At 42.8% G+C, this 10,413-nt stretch overlaps 1 protein-coding gene across 1 annotated transcript; it reads left to right on the top strand.

Annotated features, from left to right (window-relative positions):
• Positions 1-3,064: 3,064 nt before the first annotated feature.
• On the top strand, positions 3,065-10,150 carry LOC140399546 (probable G-protein coupled receptor 139). The gene is made up of 2 exons (XM_072489089.1): positions 3,065-3,134; positions 9,246-10,150. The coding sequence occupies exons 1-2, from the start codon at positions 3,065-3,067 to the stop codon at positions 10,148-10,150; spliced, it is 975 nt and encodes a 324-aa protein (XP_072345190.1).
• The last annotated feature ends 263 nt before the right edge of the window (positions 10,151-10,413 follow it).

Here is a 10,413-nt window from a genome sequence, read left to right as displayed (position 1 = left end):
AGAGAGTTCCTGACGCTGGAGCAGATGAAAGCAAACTCATTCTGTGAAAACTGGATGACCACGATGTGGAACAGCTTCGTTCAATCCGCAAGCATAACCCTGAATTTCCTGTAGTTTGCCTATCAATTCCCTATCGTACTCTCTTGTCCACATGTCAGTCGCTGGCCTTCTGCAATGTACTGGTGAAATAAAACAGACATGAGGAACGGGACAGCATCTTCCGATTAGGCACTTAATATTGAATCGAACACTTAACATAATTAATTCACTATTTTTATTCATTTCAATAACCAAGTCCCTTCGCAAATTGATTCCAGATTCCAGACAATACTTTCGCCACCAACGGAAACATACTGAAAGATAGGAAATGTGGTAGGTTCAAGAATATGCAGTCGAAGAATCAAAGTAATGAACAATCATAGTGCCCTGGGTACGTTGCTGCAATCAAGGGGTTTGGTTGTGGCCATGGGTGCGTCCTCGTAACGGGTAGATTAAATTGGGGTACTGAAGGCGTTGCAGCTGATTCGAAATGAACTACATCGTCACTAAATTAGATTCTCCACTGTATAAAACGATACCCACGTGTTTTAGGAGGTCTTGAACATTTTGAAGTTCCGCCATGGATTGAACAACATGAATATCTATCAACCTTCCTGGGGGAAAAGACTTGGAATGAAGTCATGTCCAGATGGAGCTGCTGCAAAAGACTCAGAACAAAAATATATGTTCATGGAAAGGATTATAATTTTTATTTTATTTTTCCATTTATCAGGAAGAAATAAATGTGACATTTTTGAAGGGCATTAATTCTGATGTTATATTGTTCATCTTATTATGCCGGAAAAATGCTTCATTTTCTTAGTTGATCAGCGACTTTCAACCTTTACATCAGCACAAATTGATTATTCGACGTATTATTTGCCGATGGAGGGAATGGGAAACTGATCATTGGAATCTTCCTTTGGCATTCCCTCCATTATTCCAGCGGCAATGTTGGTTTCTGCCTGCACGTCTTCCCAATGCATTCTTCTCTTGTATGAATTCACAGAATCACAGAATACTACAGTGCAGATGAGGCCTTTCGGTTCATCGAGTCTGCGCTGACGCGTGAATGGCCCTGACCTGCTCACCGAAACCCACTTACCAGCACTTGGTCCATAGCCTTGAACATTGTGGCGTGCCAAGTACTGATCCAGGTACTTTTAAAAGGATGTACGGCAACCCGCCGCTCCCACCCTCCCAGGCAGTTAACTCCAGATCGTCAGCACTCTCTGGGTAAAAAGCTTGATCCTCAAATTCCCCCATAACCTTCCACACCTCACTTTGAAGTTGTGTCCCCTCGTAAATGGCCCTTTACCTAAGGGGAAGAGCTGCTCCCTGTGCACCCTGTCCTTGCACCACTTAAACGTGTACTCCTCAATCGGCTCGCCCCTCAGTCTTATCTGCTCTAGAGAAAATAAAACAAGGCTATCCGACTTCTCTTTATAACTTAAATTTTATATTCCAAGCAACATCCTGGTAAATCTCCTCTGCAGCCCCTCCAATACCATTACTTCGTTCCTATAATGTAGCGACCAGGTTTGCAAACAGTACTCCTGCTATGGCCTCACCAACGTTCTATACAGCACAGAAAGGTTCAGCATCACAGAGTTGAGGCAAGTCACTGTTTCTAAAATTCCAATTGGCGTTCCAGTCAGGTCGAAAGCAACTGGAGCAAAAAATCCTCACTTTTTATTTTTAATGACAGCATGTTGGAGAGAAATGTCCCTCTTCATTTTTAAATTTTGGAATTATCCCCTTTTGCCTGAGGAATGGCTTTGACTCATTTGCTTATGTGCGTACACATATTGTAAGGAACCTCTTCAATCCTTGCCTTACCCTTGTTTTCGTTTCAATGTTCTGCTGGCTACTTCAATACAGCAGTCTTTAATTTTAACTTGACACTCCCCTGATCTAAGCTGTCATTTGAACTCGCCAAAGATGCCTCTTAGAACAGTGTGCTCTGTGGCAGGATCAAGTGATAGATTTTCGATGGACATGGCTAGCAGCCAATTTATCCACTTCTCGAGGTTCTTTGGCAGAGCCGCAGAAGCTTATGGAAGAAGGGAGCAGTATCCATTTCAATTCAGTTTGGCTACGAACTCGATGGCAGCCAGAAACAAGGAAAAACACTGTCTCTATCACTCTCTGTCAGGCAGCTTAAATGCTTTAAGTCAGCCGGTGAAAGTTCCTCTCCACACCAATGGGCTGGCAAGCTAAACCAGACCTCTGTCATTTCATGAATTGTGACAAATGACGTTTCTGCTTTTGCAGAACCTGGGAGCTGTTTGCAACACTCATTTATATTCTGATCAGGCAACTGTGAAGCCTGAGCTCTGAATTCTCTCTCCCTTGTTCGGAAATTCAGAATCATTGGGGGGGGGGGGGAATACAGTTCAGCTCCATAACAGTATTAATTTGTTTATTTTTCAGATCTCCAATATTCTCGCCATCAAAGCAATGCTGTGATTTGTCTTTCTAAGACCCATCATGGTGCCCTGATACAGATTTGACATCCCGTTTTATAATTCATCCTATTCACTGAATCTGTACGTTTCGCAATTTACCGACTTTTTGACGCCTTCGGCAAATTTGAATGTACAGAACCTGAGATATTTGTGCGTGGCATTAACATGCACATTAAAGACGTTCCTCCATTCTGCATGAATTGTTGAATTGTCGCACTGCTCTGTGATGGGAAACTAGATATCTGCACAAATATTGCCAGAGCTGCCAAGTAAACGTTTCAAATTTGCCCGTGAAAGGCAAACAATCCCAACTTGTGATCTGGACATGTCTGAAACGTCCATGCCCTGGAACTTGTGATAGTTCAGTTAAACCGGCTTGACGGAAACAACAGCTCTCATCAGAATGTAGTTGTTTGTTAAGTGGCCTGGAATTGATGCCAAAATTAACCAACCACGTGTCCCAGTGGAAATATATGTATTGTATAAGAAGGAGGTAGTCTTTAACAAAACAGCATATCGAGTAAAACAGGCAGAAACCGCTCACATAACAAAATAGAATGGAAAAAGAAATAATTCTGCAGATCGGAGATGTCTTCTATCATACTCTTGCAGTGTTGGGTATACCAGGTAGGATGCTAAACATGTTTAAATCATTGTTAACTGCGTTGAATCTATCCTCTCTTCCGTCCATTGGCATACAACTATCTCCTTCCTTATAATAATTGAGCAGAAATTTTTATATCCTTTGCGACTGTTTGGCTGTCCATCTTTAACTTTCCAAACATCTGCTGCCGTGTACTGATTTCACCAACTGCCTTTGCGCTCTCCAGTCAGTGGAGTCTTCGCGTTCTCCCCGTATCTGCGTGAATTTCCTCTGCGTACTCTGATTTCCTCCCACAGTCCGAAGATTTGCGGGTTAGGTGGATTGGCCATGCTAAATTGCCCTTGGCTTCCAAAATAAAAAAGGTTAGGTGGGGTTACTGGGTTACCGGAATAGGGTGGAGGTATGGGCTTAAGTAGGGTGCTCTAGGGGCCGGTGCAGACTCGAAGGGCCAAATGGCCTCCTTCTGCACTGCAAATTCTATGAATGGTTAAGCTTCGACCTTTAATACTAAATTGCTATTCTTTTCAATGTTACCATCTACTGAGTTGTCACTCGAACTGGAGTCGCAGAGCGTTACCCGGGATCTAATCATCGCGAGTTCAGTGCCGGTGACGCTGTCCACTACTTCCCCAAATTCAGGCATACAGAAGTGAAACATTAATTCCCTTCCTCTCCAAAGATGCTGCTTGATTTGAGGAGGGTGTTTTTCACCAGTATTTTAGGTTTTATTTCAGATGAATAACATTGCATGTATTTTGAATGTATTTTCCTTTAACATTCTCCACATAGTGTACCACTTCCATCAAGCTCGTTCTCTTCTGTTTGAATATCACTCTCTGTCGTATATTGCCAGTCTTGCCATTGTTCATTTATTTGGATCATAATTTTTTATTCTGTTGAATGCGAACTCCAGTTCCAAGTAGTTGTTCCTGTAGCAAGAACGTGCCTTTAGATCTCGTGAAATGTTTTTATCTTGCTGAGGGTTGTTGGAACAAACGAGTGTCTGATGGCATTTTGGTCGACCCGATCAATACAGCCCCCACAGCGAATCCTAACATCACAGGTTGTTCTTTTAGTGAGTTGATCCAAATTAGTCCTCCAGATTGAGTGTAATTTGGCCAGGCAATTAAAAACAAGTTGAATCTAGAATTCATACAGCCAATATCCTTTCAGTTCCTGGACAGTCTCGCCGTTTTGGGGAAGTGGGAGAAGTAAGTGAATATTCTGAGTACAGTGAAAATTGACATTCCATGAATACCTTGATTCAGACAGATTCACGTCCTGCTACTTTACGATCCATAGATTCGATCCTGAGGGGAAGAATTGATTCCGCCTATCTGTGTTGAATGTAAACGCAGATTGTTTGAAAAGCTCTCATTGTTTTAACAGACAATGCTTATTTTGCTGGCAGAAGCAACTTTGCATTACAGTCTTAAAATCGATATACTTTGAAGACAAACAACACGTCTATGAACTCTGCTATTGTTCGATCAGAATTTAGGTTTATACCGATTACATTTTTTTAAATCGTATTAAATGCGCCGAGGTACAGTAAATTGCAGGATTCTAGGAAGTAAACAGTTTTGTTAATGTCAAATCAGTTTGAGTCAGTGTTCTTGTCAGTAGATCAACAATGGCTGTAGTGACGTTAACTAGAGATGGTTTGTGCAAACATAGTATGTCCTTGTGGGTTTCTGTTTTCGCAGATTGTTTAAATTGGCTTGGATCTGGGATTTTCTAGCTGTAATAAACTTTTCTTGTATACACAAGGTGTAGTAGGTAATGGTTAGTCTGCATTGTAGTCGTTAATGTCCAATAGGACGTTGGGTTTCGTACAGTAATTAAACACGAGCGAGTGTTGCTTACAGTCACCAATTTCCGCTGCAGTGTGTTGCTTATATAGACTCTAATTATCGTGGGTATGTACAAGTTACACTCTATTTTAGTGTTAATGTAGACGCTGTAATTTTGCACAGTTCGAATATTCTCTCTTGTTGCATTTTAATGTTTAAATTCCAAACGTCCAAACATTGCAGGTTACGTGAAATGGTCATGCTAAATTGTCCCTTTGTGTACAAAAGGATAGAAGCTCGGGTAACTGGGTTACGGGGACAGGATCAGAGAATGGGCCTAAGTAGCGTTCTCTTTCCAAGTGTTGGTGCAGACTTCATGGGTCTAATGGACACATCCTGCGCTGTGGCATTCTTTGATTCTATGATCTGAAATAAGAACAAAACTAGAACTTTGCATATATACAACCGACCTGGAAGCTTCGACGGAGACTCTGCAAACTGAACGCTTCAGGCCATTCTTCAGGAATGGTGGTGAGTGATGAGGATTGTGTAACTGAAAGTGTTGAGGGTAGAAACACCATATCTGTGATTAGGTAATGGTGGAAGAGGTCAAATTACAAAAGTTGCCATGCTGCAAAATGTATTTGCAGCGGTAAATGTTGCAGTAATTAAACACACATTTTACCCAGCACGAAAAATGAACAGGTTTGTCCAAAATAAAAGACAAAGGAACAATCAAGTTGGGCGATGTTTGGGAGAACAACAGTATTATGGAGAAAATCTGGTTTGACTTGTTGAACTGAATGATGAGTTCATAAGGCTGCCAAGTTTCTAACCGACTGATAACGTCATCACCCATCATTTTGCGTTATCTTCGTGAGAACAAAGCTGTAGCCCCTGGATATGGCTGTTACTCTAAGAGCAAGGTACAAAATTGAGCTATTGATACCCGGAATCTCCAAGTTATGCTTGAAAACTGTCAGTGTCCCGCAAAGCAATTACCGACGCTGCGCTTGGGCCACCTAAATTTGGGAAGTGCAGGTTCTAAGCAGCGAATACAATGTATGTATTTCAACTAACCCCATGGCGGCCAACGTTGAACCTCGTGTATTGCTCGAGACTTTTGTCATGTGCCAAGGGCTTCGCCCCCTTCTTATTTCAGTAAAAAAAATGTGATTCTGACGTTTTCTCCTTCTGTCATGAAATGCAATTGAAACTGATCGCTCATTAATTTACAGCGACTATGTCTTGTGTTCCAAGGCGTACATTCCACTGACCTTCGGATATGCTCCCCAGGAATGCACATTAACATTTTGTCATAGAATCATAGAATCTACGGCACGGAGTCAGGTCCTTCAGTCCAAACTGATCTAAGGGAGGCAGTGGCGTAGTTGTATTGCTTCGACTAGAAATCCAGATACCCAGAATTATAGTCTGAAGTCCGGGATACGCATCCCACCATGGCAGATGGACACATTTGAATAAAAAATAAATTCTGACCTGATGATGACCATGAAACCATTGGCGATTGGAATACTACTCTGGTCAATGTATCTCCTTCAGGGAAGGGTACCTGCCGTCCTTACCCGGTCTGGCCTACATGCCACTCCAGGCGCACACAGTGATGTGGTTGACTCTTAACAGCCCCCCTCTGAAATGTCCTAGAAATCCACTCAGTTCACGAGCAATTACGGATGGACAACAAATGCTGGCCCAGCCAGCGACGCCCGCATCCCAAGAACGAATGAACAAAGACAACCAAAAAGCCCATCTAAGCTAACCCTGATTGCCAGTATTTGACACACATCCTTCCAAACCTTTCCTATCCAAGTATCTGTCCAAATGTCTTTTTAATGGTGCCAATGTCCCTGCTTCAACCACTTGATACAATAGCTCATTCCACATACGTAACACCCGCTGTGAAAAAACTTTGCGCCACAGGTTCCCATTAATTCTTTCTCCTCTTAACTTATACCTATGGATTCTGGTCCTCGATTTCCCAACACTGGTCAAACTCCTGAGTGCATTCACCACATCCTCTCATGATCTTATACACCTCTATAAGATCACCTCTCGGTCTCCTACGCTCTAAAGAAAAAAGTGGTAGCCTACCCAACCTCTCCCTATAACTCAGTCTCTTAAGTCCTGGCAACGTCCTTGTAAAATTTTTCTGCACTGTATCCAGTTTAATAACATCTTTCCTATAGCAACGTGACCAAAACTGTACACAATAGTCCAGGTGTGGCCTCACCAACGTCCTGTACAACTGCAACCTAAGTTCCCAACTTCTATACTCAATGCCCTGACTAATGAAGGCCAGAATTCCAAAAGCTTTCTTCACTGGCCTAGCTATCGGTGACTCCACCTTTAGGAAACCATGCACCTGAACCCCAAGGTCCCTCTGTTCCAGGATACTCGCTAAGGTCCTACCATTCACCGTGAAAGACATACCTTTGATTTGACTTTCTAAAATGCAACATCTCACACGTACCTGTATTGACCTCCATTTGCCATTTATCGACCTACTTTCACAACATCAGGATCCTGCTGCAATTTCTGATTGCCTGCCTCATTGTTTAAAATACCACCCGTTTAAGTGACATCAGAAATGCCTCCGTCTTGCGACTTTCTTCAATGTACCCAAGAAATGGAATATTGTCATGCATGCTGTTCTGACCAATTTGTCGCATATCATGTTCTATTTGCCATTTATTTCAAACTCACTATCTATGTTTCTTTTGTGGAACTATTGTACCGCCCTCACACTGTGAATTCGAAAAAAATATTTTGGGCATTAATAAATTTGGATAGCATAACGTCGGACACTAGCCATAATTCTTGAATCACGACAATCGACAGTTACCCCGATGTACCACGTCTGGTTGAAAAACGAGATGCAATAACCTTTATACACTTGGATTAAAAGGTGCAACACGTAAGGTTGGTGTGCAAGATCAGGAGTGAGGGTGATAATTAGCATGGAGAGAACATTGACTCAAAGACATATCACAAAAAATACGTAATGCGGTCTAATTTTAACGGGATTGCAGGCCGGGATTGATGGAGTACCTCAAGGATAGCTGGGGATCATCGCTTGTAATAAACTGAACTGATAATCTGGTGAGTTGCAAGGAATGCCCTGTCTACCTTTGCAGTTTTCCATTAGATTTATTGTAATTCCGGATCTCTTTATGCTCTTCTTTCTTTATGTTCTCAAGCACTCTTAGCGCCTCTCCCTCTCCGGGCCTTGTGCCAGCCAATGCTTTCCTTGCCAATTTACAAGCTCCCACCTCCCACAAAATTCATGTGTTTCACAGTTCAGTTGTTCATGTCCGATCGCGCACATTGGCAACCCGTCTGACCAATATGCACCCCCGGTAGAGTCACACATTAAAATTCATGTTGTTGCTGAAAACTATTTTATGTCCTGGCCCCTCTGACCACTTTAATTCTACACAACACTACCACGATCAGTGATTTCTGCATTCATCCATTGAGAACCCTGATTTACTGACTCCACTCAGTCTCCAGTTTCTTCAGCTAACAAGACCTCCCACTCGGTACATCACCCCATGGACATGTCCGCCCAGAACTCCTTTTGCAGTTCCGATGCCCTGAAAGTGTCTAGTTCAGCAACTGCATGTGTAACTGTCACAATATGTGCTGATTTGTTCCTTGTACAGATCACTTTCGTTTAGAGTTGTCTTTTTTGGCTGCTGATTCTTATTGTCATTGTTTCTAACGGTATACCTTTCCTCTGTGCATCACTGCAACTAGTTGCAATTCTTGTGAAACTTTGAAAGTGATGACATATCGTGAAGGAGAACTTGACTCATATTCGATGGCAAGAGATTTGGAAAGGAGAGCAAAAGCAATCGGCAATGCATTTTAAAGGGCATTTCGAAGGAGAAGAGAACCGTGCTGTTTAAGAAGGGAATTCAAGAACTTATAGATGAATCAGCTGAAAGTTGGAGACTGAATAAAAGTAATAGAAGAGAAAGGTTGTTGTGTGGAGTTATTTGTCGCCTATAGAATACAGAGCATAAGGAGGCCATTCGGCCCAAAAGTATGCGCCGGCCCTCTAAAAAAACCTCCGACCTCGGCCCATTCCTGGGCATTATCTCCGTAACCCTGTAATCTCGCTCCCACAACACTGGACATCAATTTACCAAGGCCATTCCACCTAAACTATACATGCTTGGACTGCCGGGCTGGGGGTTTTGCAAACATATAAACAGGGTAGAGAGAAATAACGCTGAGGAGGTTGACGTTATGTTCTGAATTCACAAGTAGGTCCTTTGGCTGTTATGTGTAATCCCTCTTATCCTTTCTTCATTACAGCCAACCTAGTCACTCTGATGATCCTCCGACTCAAGGACTGTGGTCTGTGCAAGAGAACAACTATCTACCTGGTAGCCATGGTCTCAGCGGACCTGCTTGTCCTCATATTTCTTGTTCTCATCAACCATATACTGGCGCCTCGTGTACCACAGGCGTTTTACCTTAATAGCTTAGTATATGGTTTGAACTCTATCATGAGTGTCGCTGTCACCAACTGCTCAGTCTGGCTGACTGTGTCCTTCACCTTTGACCGCTTCGTGGCCATCTGCTGCCAGAGTTTTAAAATAAGGTACTGTGCCCCCAAATCTGCAGCGCTGATCGTTGGAGCGATTTATCTTGGGACATATTTGAGGAGCATCCCCAATTTCTTCACAAATGTTCATTACTATGACCACGAAGAACTGGAAACGAAAACCAGAAATGCTGACAACACAGATTCGATTCACGCCTGGAGGGTATTTTACTGGGTGAAGCTAATTTTAAATCCATTAGTTCCCTACTTCGCTGTGATACTGCTCAATCTTTTGACGGTCAGACACGTCCTGGCGGCCAGTGAGGTGCGGCGGGCGTTCCGGGGAGATGGTCAGAGTTCCGGGGACCCCGAGATGCAGAATCGGAGGAAAGCCCTGGTTTTGCTCACTGCAGCCTCCGCCAGTTTCATCTTGCTGTGGATGCCAACGATCGGACTCTTTCTTTTCTCACGGATCACTGCAACCTACAGTTTCCACGACTTCAAAGAGCCCGTGGCTGTTATTCATGAACTCGCCGACATGCTCAGTACATTGAACTGCTGTACGAGCACGTGTATGTACGCTCTCACCCAATCAAAATTCAGGGCAGAGCTGAGAAGGGCGGTGCGATACGGGGAAGATTTAATGACAAAAACTACTACAACACGTCAGTGAATTCAACCAATGACGCGAATAAAATACCGCACTAAAATTTCAGAATTGATCAGATCAATTGTAATCACACCACTTGTTTGGAAGCCATTTTCATTGTGCAATTGTATTCACTACAAATTTTAAGCAGAAAAGATAATCGTTCACAATGCTTCGTTAAACGTTTGTGTTCTCAATGCCATTTCACAGTGAAATTGATACAGGTTCTTAGAGATATGCTTTGAAAGCGGAAAGACTTGTGTTGTCGGCGGGCTTCGCCTAGGTTT

Source organism: Scyliorhinus torazame, chromosome 23 (genome assembly GCF_047496885.1).
Source record: "Scyliorhinus torazame isolate Kashiwa2021f chromosome 23, sScyTor2.1, whole genome shotgun sequence".
Classification (NCBI taxonomy): domain Eukaryota; kingdom Metazoa; phylum Chordata; class Chondrichthyes; order Carcharhiniformes; family Scyliorhinidae; genus Scyliorhinus; species Scyliorhinus torazame.
This window is presented reverse-complemented; position numbering and strand designations above follow the sequence as displayed.

What these genes read in the sequence shown, in the direction of transcription:
- LOC140399546 (XM_072489089.1), top strand. Translation starts at nt 3,065, where the DNA reads ATGGAAAAAGAAATAATTCTGCAGATCGGAGATGTCTTCTATCATACT. An exon ending in TGCAGTGTTGGGTATACCAG is followed by an intron (nt 3,135 to 9,245) that starts GTAGGATGCTAA and finishes TCTTCATTACAG; the next exon opens with CCAACCTAGTCACTCTGATG.